Source organism: Trichosurus vulpecula, chromosome 8, assembly GCF_011100635.1.
Source record: "Trichosurus vulpecula isolate mTriVul1 chromosome 8, mTriVul1.pri, whole genome shotgun sequence".
In the NCBI taxonomy this organism is placed as follows: domain Eukaryota; kingdom Metazoa; phylum Chordata; class Mammalia; order Diprotodontia; family Phalangeridae; genus Trichosurus; species Trichosurus vulpecula.
The window spans coordinates 169,111,902-169,134,487 of record NC_050580.1 but is presented as its reverse complement, the minus strand read 5'-3'; the positions used below and the strand labels follow the sequence as shown (position 1 = coordinate 169,134,487).

The 22,586-nt window shown below is 37.5% G+C and overlaps 1 protein-coding gene across 1 annotated transcript in view; it reads right to left on the bottom strand.

Moving 5' to 3' along the window:
- TRPM7 (transient receptor potential cation channel subfamily M member 7) overlaps nt 1–22,586 on the bottom strand; it is a 157,089-nt gene that overhangs the window by 67,493 nt on the left and 67,010 nt on the right. The window contains exons 10-11 of the mRNA XM_036735744.1: nt 12,734–12,806; nt 9,030–9,130 (exon numbers count right to left, since the gene is read on the bottom strand). Coding sequence (XP_036591639.1) covers nt 9,030–9,130; nt 12,734–12,806 — 174 coding nt within the window. The remainder of the gene's footprint in view (nt 1–9,029; nt 9,131–12,733; nt 12,807–22,586) is intronic.

Sequence of the window (22,586 nt, the reverse complement as noted above, 5' to 3'; positions counted from 1 at the left end):
CTGAGGTACCGCAGAGCTTTCACTAAAATGGCAAATCAAAATATACTGTCTATAGTTTCAATAAAAACCTAAGGTTGGAAAGCCCTGATGTAAAAGATAAATGAGAGATAATCAATAAAGGGAAAGTATTACTATTAAAGAGGAACATGCAAAGATTCTCAAAGAAGATGAGGTTTTAGCTGGGACTTGAAGTAATCCAACGAGTAGAGATGAGGAGTACAGCTGACTTGGAGAACAGCCAGTGAAAATGCTGGCACTCTAGAGATGGAGTGTTTTATGTGAGGAATAATAAAGCCAGTGTCACTGGATTGAAGAGTATTTTGTGGGGGTATAAGGCTTCAGACCTGAAATGTAGGAAGAGGTTAGGCTGTAAAAGATTTTGAATCCCTAACAGAGAGTTCTGTAGTTGATTTTGTATTTTTTGTAGATGACAGGGAGCCACTGGAGTTTACTGAGTGTGCTGGTTTGACATGGTCAGATCTCTGATTCAGGAAGATTAACTGGACAGCTAAGTGGACTGAAGTGGAGGAACTTGTAACAGAGTCAACAACCAACACGTAACTACAATAGTCCAGGTGTGAGGAGATGAAGGCCTGCACCAGGGTAATAGCACTGTCACAGGAGAGAAGGGAGCATATAAAAAAGATGTTCGAAAGGTAAAATCAACAGCACATGGAAAAAGACTGGATAAGGAAGAGTAAGGAATTGAGGATGACCCCCAGATTGTAAGTTTAGGTAACTGGGAGAATGGTGGTTCCCTCAACAAAAACAGAGATGATAAGAACTGGGGAAGGCTTGGGAAGAAAAATAATGCTTTTGGTTTGGAGATAGTAAGTTTAGGATGTTTATGAAACTTCGAGATACAGATATATCTATATATAATAGGCAACTGGAGATATGAAACTAAAGGTTAAGCTAGGTAAGTAGATCTGAGAACGATCAATACACAGACTGTACAGTAAGAAACTGTGGGAGCTGAAGGGCTTAGGACAGAACCCTATGGAGTACTCACAAAAAACGGGTGTGACCTGAATAAAGATCCAGTAAAGTACACTAAGGAGTCATCAGATAGGTAAGGTAGAGGAGGTAAACCCGGATAGTTAGTGGCATAGAAACCTAGTAAGAAGAAAATATCGAGAAGAGAGTGATCGACAATGTCAAAAGCTAGGAGCAGCTAGGTGGTGCAGTGAGTAGAACACCAGCCCTGGAGTCAGGAGGACCTGGGTTCAAATCCAGCCTCAGACACTTGACACACTTACTAGCTGTGTGACCTTGGGCAAGTCACTTAACTCCAATTGCCCTGCCTTTCCCCCTGCAAAAAAAAAAAAAAAAAACAACAAAAATAACAACAAAAAAACAACAATGTCAAAAGCTGCAGAGAGGTCAAGAAGGATGAAAATTGAGAAAACAGATGGAGAAGAAAAAATTTAAGACTGGATTTTTTGAAAACCATGACCAAAAAAAGAGTGCAGACCTTATAATTCAAGAAGTCTTAAAAGAAAGCTGATCAGATCTCTTAGAACCAGAGGACAAAACGGAAATTGAAAGAATCTACCAGTCACCTCCTGAAACAAGTTCCAAAATGAAAACTCCCAGGAACATTATAGTCCAAATCCAGAGTTTCCTGGACAAAAGGGGGAAAAATGAAAACACTGAGAAAGAATTCAAATACTGGAGAGCTCCAATCACATATAATTTACTAGCCAGCACTATAAAGGAACAAGAGCTTGAAATATGACCTTCTAAAAGGCAAAGGACACACATGCACACACATTCTTACTTTAAGCCAAGAGTAACTTACTCAGCACTCAGCAAAACTGAATATTATCTTACAGGGGAAAAGACCTCTAATGAAATTGAGGACTTCCAAACATTCCTGATGGAAAGACCAAAGCTAAGGAGAAACTCTCAAATTCACAGGAATGAAAAGAACCATAAAATGGTAAATAGGAATAAACAATGATAGAGGACAAGAAAAGAATAAATTTTTTCATTCTAATAGGCCCACTAGATGGTATGAAGGATAAAGCACAGCAAGACGTGAGTTCCAACCCACCCTCAGATGCTTCATGCTTACTAGCTGTATGACTCTGAGCAAGTCAAAGTTAATTAACCTCTGCTCTCAGTTTCTTCATCTATAAAATGAGGATTATAACAGCTTCTACCTTATATAGGTTTTGTGAGGATCAAAATAAGATATCTGTAAAACAGCACAGTGCCTGACACATAGAAGGCACTTGATAAAAGCTTATTTCCTCTTCTCACCTTCCCTAATATAGGGAGATGATACATGTGTCCCCTCTGAAGCCTATCATCATCATGGCTCATAGAGGGAGTAGAATTAGAAGGCTTAGGAGTAGTTGTATTGTGTCTTGATGATCTTAAAAATAAGAATGGAAGGGCAGGAAAGTAGGGACTAGTGTGAGCTCCCCCGCCAAAACCTATAAAAAAATGGCTCTGAACCAATTCTAGAACTGCAGAACACACAAAACAGCAGAGGGAAGTAGGGCTCCAGCCCAGGAGAGCCTGGATGGTCTCTGGGTGAGGTGTATCCCACACGGAGCTGGGAGGGGAGCGCAGCAGAGCCCAGCGTGAGCGGCTTGGACCAACCAGACCAGGAGCCGGGTGGAGCGGGCCCTAGCGCCCTGAATCAGTGACCTGCGGCAGCTACCAGACTTCTCAACCCACAAACACCAAAGACAGCAGAGAAGGTTAGTGGGAAAAGCTGCTGGAGTGGAAGGAGTTCGCAGTTTAGCTACCGGCCCCGGGGCAGCAGAGGTGGGGCAGCTACAGCTGCAGTTGCTTCCAGCCCCAGGCCCACCTGGTGGGAGGAATTAAGTGGCAGATCAGAGCAGGAGTGCACGGCCTGCTGAAGATCTGAGTCAGGTCCAGGCTGGTGGTTCTTGGGGGAGGAGGAGTGCTGGTGTGCCAGAGCTGGCACATCCCCCCCAAACGTGGAACATAGAACTCACTAGTCTACAAGCAGTCATACCCCACTGAAAAACTCAAGGGTTAAGTCAGTTGGTTGGGAATATGGCCAGGCAGCGAAAACGCACCCAGATTCAGTCTCAGACTTTAGATTCTTTCTTTGGTGACAAAGAAGACCAAAACATACAGACAGAAGAAGTTAACAAAGTCAAAGAGCCTACAACAGAAGCCTCCAAGAAAAACATGAACTGGTCCCAGGCCATGGAAGAGCTCAAAAAGGATTTGGAAAAGCAAGTTAGGGAAGTAGAGGAAAAATTGGGAAGAGAAATGAGAAGGATGCGAGAAAACTATGAAAAACAAGTCAATGACTTGCTCAAGGAGACCCAAAAAATACTGAAAAATACACTGAAGAAAACAACACCTTAAAAATAGACTAACTCAAATGGCAAAAGAGCTCCAAAAAGCCAACAAGGAGAAGAATGCCCTGAAAGGCAGAATTAGCCAAATGAAAAAGGAGGTCCAAAAGACCACTGAAGAAAATACTACCTTAAAAATTAGATTGGAGCAAGCGGAAGCTAGTGACTTTATGAGAAATCAAGATATTATAAAACAGAACCAAAGGAATGAAAAAATGGAAGACAATGTGAAATATCTCATTGGAAAAACCACTGACCTAGAAAATAGATCCAGGAGAGATAATTTAAAAATTATTGGACTACCTGAAAGCCATGATCAAAAAAAGAGCCTAGATATCATCTTTCAAGAAATTATCAAGGCAAAATATGGACTTTCAATAAAATAGAGGACTTTCAAGCTTTCTCAGTGAAAAGACCAGAGCTGAACAGAAAATTTGACTTTCAAACACAAGAATCAAGAGAAGCATGAAAAGGTAATCAAGAAAAAGAAATTGCAAGGGACTTACTAAAGTTGAACTGTTTTGTTTACATTCCTACATGGAAAGATGAAGTGTCTGATTCATGAGACCTCAGTATTAGGGTAGCTGAAGGGAATATGGATATATATATATATATATATATATATATATATATATATATATATATATATATGTATGTATGTATGTATGTTTATGTGTGTATGTGTGTGTATATATATATATATATGTGAATGTGTATGTATGTATATATGTATGTGGAGAGAGAGAGAGAGAGAGAGAGAGAGAGAGAGAGAGAGAGAGAGATAGGGAGAGATAGAATGGGGTGGATTATCTCGCATAAAGGTGGCAAGAGGAAGCAGTTCTAGGGGAGGAGGGGAGAGGGCAGGTGAGGGGGAATGAGTGAATCTTGCTCTTATCAGATTTGGCCTGAGGAGGGAATAACATACATACTTAATCGGGTATCTTACCCCACAGGAAAGAAGAGGGAAGAAGATTAAAAAAGGGGGGGGATGATGGAGGGGAGGGCAGATGGGGGTGGAGGTAATCAAAAACAAACACTTTTGAAAGGGGACAGGGTCAAGGGAGAAAATTCAATAAAGGGGGATGGGTTGGGAAGGAGCAAAATATAGTGAGTCTTTCACAACATGAATATTGTGGAAGGGTTATACATAATGACACACATGTGGCCTATGTTCAATTGCTTGACTTCTTAGGGAGGGTGGGTGGGAAGGGAGGAGGGGGGAGAATTTGGAGCTCAAAGTTTTAAAAACAGATGTTCAAAAACAACAAAAAAAAAGTTTTTGCATGCAACTAGAAAATAAGATACACAGGCAATGGGGCATAGAAATTTATCTTGCCCTACAAGAAAGGAAGGGAAAAAGGGATGGGAGGGGAGTGGGGTGACAGAAGGGAGGGCCGACTGGGGAACAGGGCAACCAGAATATACGCCATCTTGGAGTGGGGGGGGGGGGAGGGTAGAAATGGGGAAAAAATTTGTAATTCAAACTCTTGTGGAAACCAATGCTGAAAACTAAATATGTTAAATTAAAAAAAAATAAGAATGGAAAGAGAAGGGAAGAATACATGGGGGAGGGGAAAGGAAAGTTAGGGAAAATTATTTCACACAGAGTATACAAAAGACATCTACACAAAGAAGGAGCAGGAGATGGGAGGGAGCAGCTGACACGAACTACAGGAACCAACTCTCACTTAAGCTTGTCATAGAAGAGAATGAACACACACAGAGTTAGGTATAAAAATACACCTCACTCAAAAGGGAGCTAGGAAGGTAAGGGAGAAGGGGAAATCCAATTAAGGGAAGGATTAGCCCTAAGTAAAACTGTACCTAAAAAAAATGTCTTTTTGAGATAGCAAAGAAAATGTAATGGAATAGTATTTTAACAATAGTACTCTCTTGATAAGAAACGATCAAAGAGATGCTTTCAGAATACCTGTAAGACTTATAAGAACTCATGCAGAATAAAGTGAACAGAACTAGGAGAACAATTTGTACAATGACAACAATATGATAAAGACAAACAACTTTGAAAGACTTAGAAACTTTGATTAGTATAGTAAGCAAACATGATTCCAGAGGACTAATGATGAAATACGCTACCCACTTCCTGAGTGAGACACCCCTCTCCCCAACGCCGGCACACATTTTGCTTTTAGAATTACTATATACCTTTCTAACACTGGCTTTTCTTTCAGTTTCATGGGGGAAGGAAGGGGAGGCAGCTTTTTGCTGATGGAAAAAAATACAACTTAATTTAAAAAAGACATGAAATGATGGAAGTCAAAATCTGTCAGAGACGATGGGGTAGAATAAGATCAATTATATATGTAGTAGGGGTTGCTTTGGTAGGAAGAAAGACCCCCTCTTCATGTGAGACAGGAGTAAAGGTGGAAATACTGGCAAAAGGCATCTCAGTAGTATGAGATAAGGAGAGAAGAGAGATCTTGCATATGGCCTTGGTTATTTTTTTCCCAGTAGAATATGCAGCAAGGTTCTTAGTTGAGAAGGTATGGGGAGAAAATTTAAGGAGACACACAAAGTTTGGAATAGTTGAGTTAATTAAGGAGGTGTAAAGGGACTGTCTTTTTTATTTTTTTAATCTTATTTAATATTTTATTTTTTTCCAATTACATGGGAAAAAAAAACAATTTTGACAGTCTTTTTTCAAATTTTTGGTTCCAAATTCTCTCCCTCCTTCCCCCATGTCACTGAGAAAGCAAACAATTTGATATAGGTTATACGTGTGTATAACCTATGCAAAACAAAGTGCCATGTGAGTCACTCTGGGTTTTTTTGGGGGGGGCGGGGCAGGGCAATTGGGGTTAAGTGACTTGCCCAAGGTCACACAGCTAGTACATGTGTCAAGTGTCTGAGGCCGCATTTGAACTCCTGAATCCAGAGTCGGTGCTCTACTTGCTGCGCCACCTAGCTGCCCCTATGTGAGTCACTGTGAAAGAAAACACATACCCACACAAAAAAACCCCAAGAAAAAAAATGAACTAAATAAAAAGTATATACGATCTGCATTCAGACTCCACCAGTTCTTTCTCTGGAGATGGACAGCACCTTTCATCCTAAGTCCTACAGAACTGTCTTAGATCACTGTATTGGTGAGAATAGCTAAGTTATTCATGGCAGATCATCATACGATATTACTGTGTCTGTCTGCAATGTTCTCCTGGATCTGCTTATTTCACTTTGCATCAGTTCATGTAAGTTAAAGGGACGGTCTTGCCATAATGATAGTAGCACACAGTTGAGATAATAAAGGTTCGTAGTGGATGCAGTCAGCAGGGTTTTGTGATTTTCTCTAGTCTCATCAGCATGTGAGTAGGAGGGAAGGCAAAAAGATGGTGGGAATAACCCAGGACTAAGGCTAGGCAGGGCAACATTAGGGATAATATAAGGGGACAAAGGACTCAAGCACAGTGTAGAGGTGAACTGGTTTACCTAAGGGTCAAAAAAGGAAATGAGGAGTGCTAGTGCAGAGGTGATGGCCTGGAAAAGAAACAACAGGATGAAGAACAGGGCTTGGGATAGTAAGGCAGAAGTGAAATGAAAAATAGGTTGTGATCAGATAAGGGAATTTCAGAGTTCATCAACATGCAAGTAGAACATTTGTAGGTGATGGCAAGATCAAGGGTATGATTATTTTTGTGTGTAGTTGAGATGTGGTAGAGTTAAGGTTAAGGTGGTAATGGGACACGAAGGCATTTGATAAAGTATCAGTACTAAATACCCTTGTATAAGGACAGGAACTGAGGAGAGACAGTGAATTAAGTACTGAACACTGAGGAAATGAGAGAGTGCTCTGGAGATCGGCAGACAAGAACTACCAAGATTTTGACTGGATGGCAGATATGGATATGGCGGATTTCAAAGGAGGAGAGGTTAATGGGAGATGGTGGCAGAGAGAGAACCTGGAAATGGCACTTGAGAGCAAGGAGTATTCGCTCCTCAACCAATAACAATGAGTTGGGGGAATAAGTGAAAGTACAGCCTACTGCAAAATGGAAGTTGTTAAACTATAATGATCAAGTTCAACACAAAAGAAGAGGTTTAAGAATATACCACTTTTATTTCTTCGCAGAAGGGAGAGATTATGGATGTGGAACACCAAATATAACTGTCAGATTTTAAAATTATGTTGATTAGTTTTAGTGAATCACCCCCCCCTCTTTATTTTTTATTATAAGGGATGGCACGATGGCAAGAAAAGTAGGGATAATTTGGGAAATGCAAGTGATGTAAAAACAAAAAATACCAGTAAGTTTATTTGTTAAAGTCAAAACCACACAGAAGAGGATGGAAGAGTGTTCCAGAGAGGAGTGTTGATATTATTGTGCTAAAGAAATATAGAGAGAGGCACTGGACTTGAGATTTTATGGGTATATGGAATTCTCAGATGAGGAAACTACTAATACACTCTGGCAGTATTTTTGTGACTTATGGTTTTAGAGGGAGACCTAGGGTACGCAGTGGACTGAGGCTCAGGCTATTGATGTAGTGTCAACAGTCAGTGGCACAATGATCTCCAATTCCTGCCTCAGTCTTTAGAATAAGCAGACCAGCAGTATGAGCAACACTAGCAAGCTATACAAATCAATGTTTTATCCTTAATGAATATTTTTTCTCTACTCTAAAAGTCCATCAACTTCTATAGCTAAATAAACCATTTTTGTTAACTCTTAGATGGAATATAAATGTCTCATTTCTTTCCAGTCTCACCTCTACGCTACCAGACTGACCTGTCCTGGCATAACAACATCTGTCAAGTTAGCAATTTTTAAAAAATGTTTAAACCAATAAAATTACAGGTCTTTTGAAGATTTCATCAACAAATTTACTGCAAAGCTACATATATGAACAGTGTTATTTTTAAAAAGTCTTTCCTCATGTAGATCCTCACTATATAAGAAAACTATCTTTTTTTATATAACTTATAAAGTTAAAATCAACTGGTAAAGTGGCTGGAATGCATTGTATTTGAAACCTAAGCCTAAAGAATATTATTAAGGGCCAAAGTTCATTTCCAGAATTGATTTCTTCACTGGTTCACTATAATTCTTGTACTTTAAATGGAAGTGAGTTCAGAAAAACAAACCCTTTAAAAAAGAGCATGCTCTCACTATTACTACCTTTTTAAATGAGTACTGAATAATAACACAGATAGTTGATGAAAGCCACATTGCCATCACTGAGAATTTTAGATATGTTATGTGCCACCAAACACAAAACAAAATGCATCTATATTAAGAGCCTACTATATGCAGAAGCACTTTATATGTGTATATATATGTATGTATGTATTAAAGGATGAAAAATAACATAGGTCTTGTCTTTGAGGAGCTTCCAACTCAGTAAAAGGGGTTAAGAAGTACATTTTAAAATACGTTTCTTTCTGAAACCATAAAATGTAACAAGTACATTTTAAGATAGGTAGAAAGTGATAAGGACAATGGAAATGTTTTGACAATTAGAAGAAACACGAATAGGGAGAGATCATTTTCAGTCAGAGGAAATCTAAATGGATCTGGAGATCAAGAGGATTAATCAAAAAGTTTACCCGGACTTGTACACAGATTAATGGAAAAAAAAAGTTAAATCATAGGCTGAGTGAATTGTGCAATCACTCAGGTTATTACATAAACTTCCAAGTTTCATTCAGAATAAAGATTGTTTACATACCAGCCACTGTTGTCCATAAACAAATACATGATTTTTGGCAATATCAACTCTATCCCATGCCAGTGTAAGAACAAGTTGGTCAAATGCAGATGCATTAGTGCCTGAATCAAATAAGGGGATATATATCAACATGTAAAATTCACAAAATCACCATCTTTTATAACACGAATATCTACAATGATTATTCTCCTAAAAGACAAGTTAAATCTGTTATCAAACTTTCCTACCCTGCTATAGGGGTGTGTGAGAAAAACAAAGTAAGTAATAACTACCTCAACTCAATTAAAAAAAAACCAATTAAATGTATAACTATATGAAATTGACTTTTTTAAGGAGGTAAAGAACACTACCAACTCAGGGATCATGAAACTCTTGCCAAAGGAAGTGACACCTGAATTGATGCTTGAGGAAGCTGTATGTATACTTGTAAATCAAGGGGAGTAATATGAAGTAAGTTTTGAAAGGGTTTTAAATGCCAGGCTGAGAAATTTGATTTTTTTTTTCATAACAGAAAAAGGGTAAAACTGATGCTGTGGCTTAATTTGGCAACTCTGCATAGAATGGATCGAAGAGGGTAAAGACTGAAAGCTGGGAGACCAAATAAAAGGATGCTGCATTAGTACAAAAGAGGGGTGAAGAGAATGTGCAATACAATAGTAGGCATGTAAGTGGAGAGAAGAGAACAGATGTAAGACTTGACAACTGACTGGTGATAAGAGTTTTAGAGAAGAAAATGTAGGATGACTCCTGGCTTGTAACTTGGGTGTCTAGAAGAATGACAGTGTCTTCAAAAGGAAACAGATGAGTCTGAATGAAAAAACAGCTTAGGGGGAGAGATATGTTGTTTAGAGGTACAGATCAGAAAGTCAGATGATGATGCCCAAAAGGAATAAAGGTTCAGAAGAAAAAAAAAGTTTAGGTGTGAATAGGTTTCTATTCTGGGTTGCCTTTGCCTGTAAAATGATGAGATTCTTGAAGGCAGAGGCTGTGATGCCTTTCTTTGTATCCTCTGTGCTTACCACAGTGCCTGTCAGGTAGTAGGCACTTAATAAATGTTTATTTACTTCAATTCTGGATAGAAACATTAGAAAATTTTCAGCATAGAAAAAAAGAGGGCCAAGAATACCCACAGTCAGGGAGTTAGAAATGGATGATCCAAAAAATGATACTAATACCTATGGTAAGGCCTAACTGGGCTGACCAATGCTAAGTGACTTCTTCAGCCTTAAAGGTCTCTCAGTAAGAGTCACTACTGCTTTCTTGAAAGACTCAGAACCACAAACTCAACAGTTTAAATGAGTCAATAGCAGCTGTACTTCTATCATCACTAGAATGTCATAATCTCACTGATGTCTAGGGTCCCTTGAGGCCAAAATTCTCTCAATTAGTCAATAAACATTTATCTCCTACTATGTGCCAGGCACTGTGCTAAGCTGTGGAGAAACAAAAAGAGGCAAAAGACATTCCTTGCCTTCAAGGAGCTCACAATCTAATGGAGGAGACAACAAACAAATATGTACAAACAAGCTCTATATAGGATAAATAGGAAATAATTAAAGGAGGGAAGGTACCAGAATTAAGAGGGGTTGGGAAAGGCTTCTTATAGAAATTGGGACTTAAAGAAAGCCAGTAGGCAGAGATGGGAATGGAGAGCACTCAAAGGATGGAGACAGCCAGAGAAAATGCCTGAAGCCAAAAGAATGGCTTATTTGCTGAATAAGGAGGCCGGCATCACTGGATCAAAGTGTAGTATATGGCGGATAGCAATCAATGGAGGATGGACTGAAGTGGGGGAAGACTTGAGACGGTAGACCCACCAGCAGTCTATAGCTACAGGCACGAGGTGATGAGGGCTTACACCAGGGTGGTGGCAGAGTCAGAGGAGAGAAGCCACATTTGAGAGATGTTGTGAAGGTGTAATCGACAGGCCTTGGCAACAGACTGGATGAGAGATAAGAAAGCAGTTAAGGATGACACCTAGGTTGTGAGCCTGAGGAACTAGGATGATGGTGTTGCCCTTGTTGTAGGGAAGGTAGCAAAGGGGAGGATTTAGGGGGAAAGATAAAGAGTTTAGTTTTGGACTTGATGAGTTTAAGATATCTGAAAGGCAGTCTGGAGATGTGAGTCTGGAGGACAGCAGAGAGGTTGGGACAAGAAAGGTAGATCTGATAATCATCAGCAGAGAGATGGTAATTTAATCTTTAGTGATAAGATCACCAAGAGAACTACAGAGGTAGAAGAGAAGGCAAGAAAAGAACCCTGAGGGACCCCATGGTTAGAGGATGAGGTCTGGATGAGCAAGCAAAGGAGACTGAGAAGGGGAATTCTGATGGGTAGGAGGGGAACTGACAGAGTGGTATCCCAAAAACATAAAGAGAAGAGTATCAAGGAGATCTAAGTGATCAATAGTGCCAGAGGCTACAGAGAAGTTGAGGAGAATGACTGAGAGTAGACCACTGTATCTGGCAACTAAGAGATCACTGATAACTTTGAAGAGAGCATTTTCAGTAGAATGATAAGGTCAGAAAATGGCTTGGAAAGGGTTAAGAAGAGAGTGAAAGGAGAGAAAATTGAGGCACCTCTTGTAGATGGCCTTTTTGAGTTTAGCCACAAAGTGCCAAAGAGATACAGGATGACAGTTTACTGGAATGCAAAGATCACAGGTGGTTTTTTTCAGATAGGGGAGACATGGGCATGTTTCTAAGCAGTAAGATATGAGCCAGTACACAAGGGGAGATTGAAAATAAGTGAAAGAGGAGGAATGACAGAGGGGGCAATCTGTTAAAGGAGATGGGATGGAATGGGATCACTTAGTCTTGGTAAGAAGTAAGACCACCTCTTCATGAGATGGGGTCAAGGAAGAGATAGTGCAGAAGGCATGTGAGTGATATAAGATGAGGAACCGGGGAGAAGAGGAGAGCCCTCAGTCTGCCAATCACACTGATGGGCTCCTGAGTATGTGCATTCTGCTGGAATTCCAAGTGTTGACTTTCACTTTAAAAACTCCAGCCATCAATGCTTTCCATACAGCTAAGCCAAAAAACATTCCCTATTTCTATCTGAAGAGGGAAGGGTGGGGGTGAGGTGTTGCATATTGAGAACAATAGCAATGATATACCAAGGACTAGATGGACAGCTATTCTGCTGCTTACTGCACTAAATCCTAAAGCTCCACTCCTTTTATTTGTGAAAGTGTCAGCTTACCAGAGAACAAAATATTGAATTTGACTATGTGGAATTACTCTCTTTAGGTGAATGCTCATGCTTATCTTTTTAATGAAACTTTCAAATAGCCTGGTTGAGCAAAATATCTTTGCAAAAGATTTAGTAAGGTAAAGAAAGCATCTATCTTCTCACACGATAATCAATTTATATACATATATGAGCTTGGTTCCAGAATAGAAATGAAGAAACTTCCTGTATTCTTTGTAGGGGTGGGCAAATCCATTAATGTGAAATATGGCATATACTGTCACTGTTAATGTTTTGGTTGGTTTTTTCTTAAAATTCTTTTTTACTTCTGATTTTTATTCTGTTACAAGGCATGATTCATTGGGGAAGGGAAGAATGGAGATGGGGGTGGATAGGGATATATTTTACAATGAAGATGACATAAAAACAAAAGGTATAACACTTTAAATAAAGGAAATATGCTACAGCGTACAGAAAATTTAGACACTTTCAAACAAAAGTTAAGGTCTTACCTTTTAGGAGAGCTGTAAGTATTGCAACATCAATATCTTGATGTTCATCTGACCCAACGTGGAAAACAGTTATCTGTTGCAAAAAAGTAATGTACACATTTATATTCACACTTTTCACCATTAATATACCAAGAAATCTTTTATGTTATTTTAAATAAGGGGAAATAAGATTCTGAATCCTGAGCTGAATTTAATCTATCCTAGCACCTTTGAAAAAATACATGTTATTCTTCCCCAAGAAGGCTCAAAATTAAACATAATTAGAATCTATACTGGGTGAGTCCTAAATCTTAATCAGACCAAAATGAAACCAAAACCATTTGGTACATATATCAATCAACAAGCCAATTTATTATGTGCCACCCACTGTGCTAAGCGTGTAGAAAACAAAGACGAAAACGCAAGTTTCCACTTGTGGATACCAAATTGTGCTACATGCTGACAATTCTAGACATTTTAATTGTTCTTAAAGATCACAGCTTTAGAGATGGAAGGAACCTAAGAGACCATTCAGTCCAATTCCATCATGACATAGATGAGGAAATTGAGGTCCAGGGACATTAACTTTCCTACAATCAGAAAGATGAATCCATAATACTTTGATGATAAAATAGACCATTCTTCAATAAATGGTTGTATGAATAGGCAATTTTCAGAGGAAGATATCTATGAAAAAATGCTCACAATCACCAATAATTAAAAGAAATGCAAACTACGCAAATCTAAGGTTCCATAACATACTTATCAGGTTGACAAAGATCATAAAAAAGTAAAATGGCAATTGTTGGAGGGGCTCCAGAAGGACAGACATGCTTATGCACTGCTAGTAGAACCGGGAATTCTGGAAAGCAATTTGAAACTAGGCCCCAGAAGTCAATATACTGTCCATTTATACAGCAATATGACTACTAGGTCAAAGACCTTAAAAAAAAAAAGGTCAAAGAAGGAGAAAAAGGGCCCATGTACACAAAAACAGCTATACAGCAGCTCTGTATGCTATAGCAAAAAACTAGAAATTCAGAGTGTAGCCTTCTACTGGGGAATGGCTAAACAAATTAGGGGATACAAATTTAATGGAATTGCACTGTACCATAAGAAATGATTAAAGAAGCAGTTTTAGAGGAAATTGGAAAGACCTCCATCAACTGATGAAGGGTAAAGTGAGGTGAAATGAGAGGATAATTTATACAATGACAACATTTTGAAGAGAAATAGCTTTGAAAAACTTTAAAACTCTGATCAATACAATGACAAAACCATGATTCCAGAAGACCAAAGATGAAGCACACTAGCAACTTCCTCTGAGATAAGTGATAGTCTTAACATGCAGAATGAAAAACACTTTTTTTGGACACAGCCAATGTGAGAATTTGTTCTGTTTGTTATAGAAGTTTTATTTTTAATTATTTTTTGGGGGGTGAGAGAGAATGGGAGGGAGAGGAAATAAATGATGATTAATTAAGAAAAATAATAAGATAAAATTTTTTTACAGTAATTAGATTTTGTTTAATCACAAGGAGAGAGCTGTTGTTGTTGTTTTAAAGATAAACTGGTTACTTCTTAACTATTGTCTAGATGTGGCAAAACTAGTTGGGCTTACATTATACAGGAAAAATAATCAATCGACACACACACGCACACACACACTCCTAGTCACCCTAAGAGATTACATAGAGACATTACCCTGACAGAGTTTATAATATGTTTGGAGATAAACAAGCATGTGAAAAGGAAAATCTCTTGAATTAGCTTGTTTCTATAAAATCTGCTCATTATTGAGCACACATTAAGCTATTAAAAATAACTCTAAAATATTTTAATAAGCTATAGAATAACCATTTTTGATATGTTTACATACTTTTAAGCCTTCACATCCTAATAACAGTTTGAGTGCATCTATTTCTTCAAAGTAATCTTTCATTCCTCAGAATCTGCATAGTACTTAAAATGTTATACAAATGTCAGCTGCTACTTCTCCCAGGACTTTCTTATATTCTAATCTAAATGAGTTTTTAAAAAAAAATACCATTCTACTGCTCAACTAACTAGATTCCAGTCTTATTCATAATGTATCCTGAAAGCCTAAGCACATTATATTATTTCTGATACATTTATTTAGTCTGGACTTGTGATCTGATCTGTGCAAGGAGCTCTCTCACAAGAAAATTCTATCAATGTAGGTATGAAAAAGTTCTTCAAACCAGGGAGAACATTGTGCACAACCACAGACATAATGATTCTGTGGTGACTAACTTTGATAGACTTGGCTCTTCTCAGCAATACAAGGTTAAAAGACAGCTCCAAAAGACTCATGATGGAAAGACCTGTCTATATCCAGAGAAAGAACTAGAGAGTCTGAATGCAGATTGAGGCAAACTATCTGCTCTCTTTTTTTTTTTTCCTGTCTCTTCTTTTTTGGTTTTGTTTCTTCTTTCTCATGATTCACTCTGTTGATCATGGTTCTTCTTTATGACTTGACTATTGTGTAAACATGTTTAATGTGAAGGCATATGCAGAACATATACTGGATTCCATGCCATCTTGGGGGCAGGGGAAGAAAATCTGGAACTCAAAAACTTGTGGAACTGAGCGTTGTAAACTAAAAATAAAAAAATCTTAAAAAAAAAAGAGTTCTGCAATTCGAGTATTAGAAAGTAGCTCAGGGAATTGAATTTAAGTAACTTGATCATAGGTTATATAGTAAGTAGGAGAATTGAAGGCAGAACTTGAACCCAGGTCTTTCTGAATCACATACCATATCTTTGAATAACCAGTGGCCAACCTGCATCTGATTCAATTCAATAAATATTTCAAGACTATAATTACTAACAACAACAACGATAAAAATAATAAAATAGTTTCTGTTGACAAGAGTCAAGATGGAGAGGAACTTGTCTTGATGTTGAATATCATCTTGAAAATTAGCACTGTGGCAAAATAAAGAATTAAAATAAAGCACAAAAGGGAACTTCTGGGTCACCTGAGCAACAAATAAAGGACCAGACATTCTCTCCAATTCTTGTAACCTCTCAAACCCTTCCAAAACAGAAATTATGTGCCAAGGATAAAGAAACTTCAGCAGCTTCCATGGTCAAGGACACCCACAGTTGAAAAGAAGGTTTAAAACAAGATAAAACAAAATAATACCCAAACCCAAGAACTGACACTCACTGACCCTGAATTTAGTCAGCACCCCACCCCCATCTCCCACACAAGCAGCAGAGAGGCCACACTAGCAGACTCAAGGATGCAACACAGGGTTACATCAAAATATACCCCAACACCAAGGTTCCCCCCAGCCCTCCAGGCTGCAGAAATTTGTTTGGGTCGTCACAGCCATAGCCTGTCAGGAACAAAAAACTGCCAGGGGCTACAACCTGGAAGTACCAGTGCTACAAAACTTTGAATTACCAATGGAGGGAAAGGAGGCACTGCTGGGCACCAGGGAAAAACTGGTTCTGAACTGCTGATGCTGGGTCATAGAACTAAGGAACAGAGGGAGTAGGGGAGATCACCAGGACAGGATGGAGTACATGTGGAGTGCTGTGCAACACTCCACCAAGCCTGAGGAAAAGAACATAGCATCCGGGTGAAGTCGTTTTGTTACCCCAAGAGTCACTTGGAACCTAGGCCACTGAACCACAAATTGCTGAGCATGGGAAGAGGCTAAGAGGCTTTGACATCCAGTCCCCAAGAAAACCACAATTAGAGGGGGCAAGGTCAGGAAGAGGAATAAGGAAAATGGGGAGGGGGAAAGGAGGGGAAGGAAGGAAGGCGAGAAAGTTCCAAAGTTTTTTGGAAGAACTCCAAAAAGACCTTGAGCATAAACTGATAAATCAACAGGAAAAGTATAGTAAGTCAAAATATCTATGAATAAGTACTACAAAATAAAAAGAAAATGATGCAACGCTTGAGGAAACAAAGGAACCTGTGGAACTTGAGTACACCGAAGCACAGCACGCTGTTCCAGAGCAGTTTAAAAGAAAAATGAGAATTATGAGAGCAGAATTTACATCCTGCACAGGAAAAATAATGAGCAGAACAGAAAAACTTGAATGTGCACTGACAAGCTTCACCAAAGAAACAAAAGAGAGAACCAACAGAGAGGGAATATAAATACACAGAAATGAACGCGATCCAGAAGAACAGAACTAAAAAAAGGCTATTAAAAGGCTATTATTTCAGAGACAGGAGGTGTAAAGAGCCTAAAGATCATGGAAGAACAGGAAGAAGAACAAAACACAACACCATAATGAAGGAAATAATAGAAGAGAATTGCCTAGAACTTCTAAACATAGAAAATGAAGTTCCAATTGAAATAATTCACAAATAGCCTTCAGAAAGAAAAAAAAAAAACCTAAAGGCCACAAATTCCAGGACACGTGGTGTTTAAATCCAATGATTCAATTCAGAAACAAATTCTGCAAGCCAGCAAGTAAAAGATCTTCAAATATAAAAGAAAAGATATTCCAATAATGCAAAACTATTCTGCACCAACTAGAAAAAGGTGGAATGGGATGATGTGTTCTGACAAGCACTGAAGCTCAGGATGTAGCTCAAGGTGACCTATCCTGCAACTCTGAGCTTAACCGTTCAGAATAAAAAAATGGATATTCAATTAAAAAAGAGTTTGAAACACTTTAGAAAGAAAACCAGAACTGAAGACATTATTCGCTTCAAACAATAGAAATGTAGGAATGAATAAATGCAGAGAGCAACAAAGTAATGGGAGACAGGTAAGAGGCTTCTTTCTAAATGAATACATGCAGATTAAGGTAGAAATTTGGTAAAACTAACAGTGAAGAGACAGAAGGCATTATCAACAGAATTTGGAAACATTTTTTCTACAGGTAAATGCTTCTTTTGTATACTACAATATAACATGGGAGGGGACATGAAAGGAGGAGATGAGAGCAGGGGCATAACTTTAAATGGATCAAACAGTCCAATAAAGCAAAAAAAGAGTGATAGATTGGATAAGAAAACAAAATTCTGCAATCTGTTGCTTACAAGAAATTGATTTAAAAAACAAAGACAAACACAAAATAAAACTATGGGGATAGAAAAATTTTTTTACTACGTATCAAGTAAATCCCCCAAACCATAACTGCTATCATGCTATCAGACAAAATAAAAACAAACATTCAAAAAGTAAAAAGGGATAAACAAGGAAACTATATTGTGCTGAAAGGAGCCATAGACAACAAGCCATTATCAGTAATAAATCTGTTTGTTCCAAATGCCACAGAGTCCAAAATCATAAAGGAAACATCTGAGCTTCAGGAAGATACAGAAAGTTAACACAATAGTGACAGGAAATTTCAATATCCCTTCATCAGTTTCAGAAAAATCTAATCGAAAGGTAAACAAAAGGGAAAATATGAACTGAACAAATTTCTGGAGAAACTAGTGTCAAGAGACTTATGGTATCTTCTAAATAGGCCAAAAAAAAATATGTATTTCCCTGAACCACATGAAACTTTGCAAAAACTAGCCATGTGCTTGGGCACAGAGATATTGTAAACAAATGTAAAAAGGCAGAAATGGGCAATAAATCCTTTGTAGACCTTAACGCAATAAGAATAGAAACTTGTTCAGGGACAACAAACAAAAGATACAAACTGAAATGGTCACTTAATGAAATCTTAAATAATGAGTGAATCAAAGAACAAATCATAAAAACAACTATGTAAAGGAAAATGGTAATGATGAAACAACATACCAAAATTTCTGGGATGCAGATAAAGCAGTCCTCAGGGGCAAAATCATATCCTTACAATCACACATTAACAAAATAGAAAAAGAGAAGATTAATGAACTGAATATGCATTTTAAAAATTAGAAAATCAACAAACAAACCTATAATAATAAGAGAAGATACTAAAAACTAGAGGGGACATAGATAAATTGGAAACAAAAAATAGAAATGATAAAAGCTGGTTCTTTGAAAAGAGCAATAAAATTGATAACTCCTTAGCTAATCTAATTAAAGAGAGCAGAAAATCAATAAAATAGCAAATGAGCAAAGTAAAATCACAGCAAAACCAGAAGAAATAAAAAATAATCAGAACATACTATACACAGTTATGTTAACAAAACTGAGAACAAAAGACACAGGAATACCTTCAAAAATACAAAATACTAAAACTATCAGAAGACCAGATACAGATCATAAAAAACCCAATCACAGAAAAGGGAACAGATCTAGCTAAAAAGGAACTATCAACACAAAAAATTCCTGGACCCGATGGATTCAAAGGAAAATTCTATCAAACTTTTAAAGAACACTGCGTATCTATACCTCACAAATTGTTCCAAAAAACTGAGAAAGAAGGGATGCTGCCAGAATCTTTTTATGACAAATACAGTCCTAATAAACAGGGAAAGATAAAATACAGAAGGAAACTTTAGGCCAATATCATTAATGAACAATGACTCCAAAATTTTAAACAAAATCCTATCAAAAGATGACAGATATTTATCCAAGAAATTACTCATTATGATCAAGTAGGATTTACATCAAGGATATGAGGACAGTTCAACATTAGGAAATTAACATAATTATATTAAAAACTGAAACATCCAAAGCCATATGATCATCTCAATACATAAAGAAAGAGCCTTTGTACAACATACTAGTTTATACAAAAACCATACAAAATATAGGCACACAGAAACTTTTAAAAATATCATAAAAAGTATCTATCTAAAACCAAAAGAAAGTATCATATACAACGAGGATTACACCAGAACTTTCCAATAAATATGAGAGTGAAGCAAGGACATCCATTCTCCCCATTATTATATGATAAATAATTTTGGAAATGCTAGCAATTGCAATTAGATAAGAGAAAAGAATTAAGGAAATACAGATAGGTAAAGAGGAGACAAAACTATTGCTGTTCGTTGATGATGTGATAGTTCACTTGGAAAACCCCAGTAAATCACAAAAGATGCTGAGACAAAGAATAGCTTCAGCAAAGTAGCAGGCCACAAAACAAATCCTCAAAAATTAAAAGCATTTCTATGTAATAATAAAAAACACCAAAAGCAATAATAGAAAGGGAAATCCTATTCCAAATAACTACAAAATGCATAAAACCTCAGAAAGCACATAAAAGACTATATAATATAAAGCAAGAGCAGTCAAAACTATTTGGTAGTGGTTAAAGAATAGAGAGATAGATCAATGGAAAAGACTAGACAAGGAAGATTTAGAAACAACAAAGCTCAATAACCCAGTGTTTAAGTGAAAGACTTAAGTTACACAGGGGAAAAGTCTCTATTTGAAAAAAAATTATTCAGAAAACTGGAAAGCAGTCAGGCAAAAATTATGCTTAGGTCAACACCATACACCCCACTCCACAGTACATCCTAAATGGATACATGACCTTAACATTAAAGATCGTATTAGAAAAAAAAAATTAGAAGGGAAATAGATCATATACCACTTACAACTACAGATTAGACATGTATTCTTAACTAAGCAAGAGACAGAGGCAATTACAAAAGATAAAATAACTGATTACTTGAAACTGAAAAACATGCAGACAACATTAATGCATCTAGGTTAAGAAGGGAAGTGATCAAATGGGGAAAAAACTCAACAACTTTGCATCAAATTTCTCTGATAAGAGTTTAGTATCCATCATATATACAAACAATTATTAAACATATATGTCACTAATCACCATTCCACAACAGATAGTCACAGCATATGAACAAACAGTTCTCAAAAGAAATGTAATGTTTTCACAAAAGAACCCTGAGACTTGGCTTCACACCCTGAAAACTGGCAAAAATGAAAAAAATGGCAGCAATGTTGGAGAACTTATGGAAAGACAGACACACTAGTACATCACTGCTAGAGCTGTGAAGTAATACAACCCTTTTGAAAGCAATTTGCAATTATGCAAATAAAATCACCATACCTTTTGAGCCAGATCAATTATTGTACTTATAATGCAAGGAAGCCATTGATTTAAAAAAAAGTCTCTATACATGCCAAAATATTTATAGCAGCACTTTTTGGTATAGCTAAGAATTGGAAACAAAGCAGATGTCCGTTGTGCAGCTACAGAAATTGGAGTATATGAACACAATGATATATTATCATATTAGAAGAAATGATGTGTGATAAATACAGAAAAACACAGAAAAGGTCTATATGAAATGATGCACAGAAAACAGAGCCGAGAAAACAACATACACAGTAATTACAATAACGTAAACATAAAAAATGACACACCAAAAAACCCAAAAGTAAATGAAACAAAATTATAATGATCAAGTGGAAATCAAAGGAAGAGATATGAAAAGACACCCCCCCCCCCGAAGGTAGGAGGTCCATTAAGTATTACACATTGCAAAAAAAAAGTCATATGGGATGGCTCTTTGGGGAGAAGGAGATAAGAGGAAGTGATACATTGGATACTACGGTAATGTAAAAATGAAATTATCAATAAAATCTTCTATATTAAAACATATTAGAGTGGCATTAATGATTTAATGACATAATTTTAACAGTCACTGCCAGTAGTGCACATGAAAAAAGGAATTATTACTAGGTGAACTGAAACTGACCCATAAAACCAATTGTCTTTTGATTCAACATTTATTAAAGCTCTACTACATTCAAGGAACTGGGCTTGGTGTTGAAGATTTAGACATATTATAAAGACAGGCTCTTTCTCAAGAAGCTTATAATTTAGTATGTGTGTGGGGGGGGTGGGTAGATAAAAGAGGAACATTCATACAAATGTTTGCTACAAGAATAACTATGCAAGAGGGAAGTTCAAAGGAAGTGTGATGAAAAATTTGAGGACAGATAGATCACCTTCACCTGAGGAAGACAGGATATGATTCATTGGAAGTTAAGCCTTGATGGAATGGAGAGATTCCAAAATATGGGGGCTCGGTAAGTAAAAAATTCTCTACTATAGGCAGAGGTGAAATTATAATCAAAGTCACAGGAAATGGGGAGAAAGTAAATAACGTAAGATGATGAAAGGCCATCAAATATGTCTGAAATATGGAGTAGGTAAAGGGAAGCAGTAAGAAAGAAGGCAAAGGGGCAGCTAGGTGCATGGTGGATAAAGCACTGGACCTGAAGTCAGGAGGACCCGAGTTCAAATCTGACCTCGGACACTCGATACTTACTAGCTGTGTGACCTTGGGCAAGTCACTTAACCCCAACTGCCTACCTGCCCACCAGGCACCATCCCTCCCCAGCCCCCAACAACAAAGAAGGCAAGAAAGGTATGCTGGAGTCAGACTGTTTAGTCAGATTTAACAACAGCTCACGAAAGGTGGATCTGATTTAAAGGCTGAGTCAAAGCTTGTACCCAGTTACTTTTTCTACATACATTCTTATTATTCTTCACAACATTTCATTTCACACTTTTTAGCATCTTAAAAACTTTTTGCACGTTTCTTAGAGAATGATAAGGACTACACTTTATACAAACCCACCCCAAACTGACTGAGATTGTTAGGCTGTTATCTTTCCTTGCCATGTACAGCCATTAACAATGACTGATGTATTTTCACAATCTCTTATGGGAATATAACCTCCACAAAACATAATAGCATGTCAGAAAATACAACCTCTTACTGGGCATAAATATGTGACAATAAACTTAAAAGATCTAAGAATCTATTTCATGTAGAAATCACTTAATTTTTGTTGTTCAGTCATTTCAGGTGTGTCTGACTCTTTGTGACCCCATCTGGAGTTTTCTGGCAAAGGTACAGGAGTGGTTTGCCATTTCCTTCTCCAGCTCATTTTATAGATGAAGAAACCGAGGCAAACAGGGTTAAGGTGACTTGCCCAGGATCACACAACTAGTAAGAG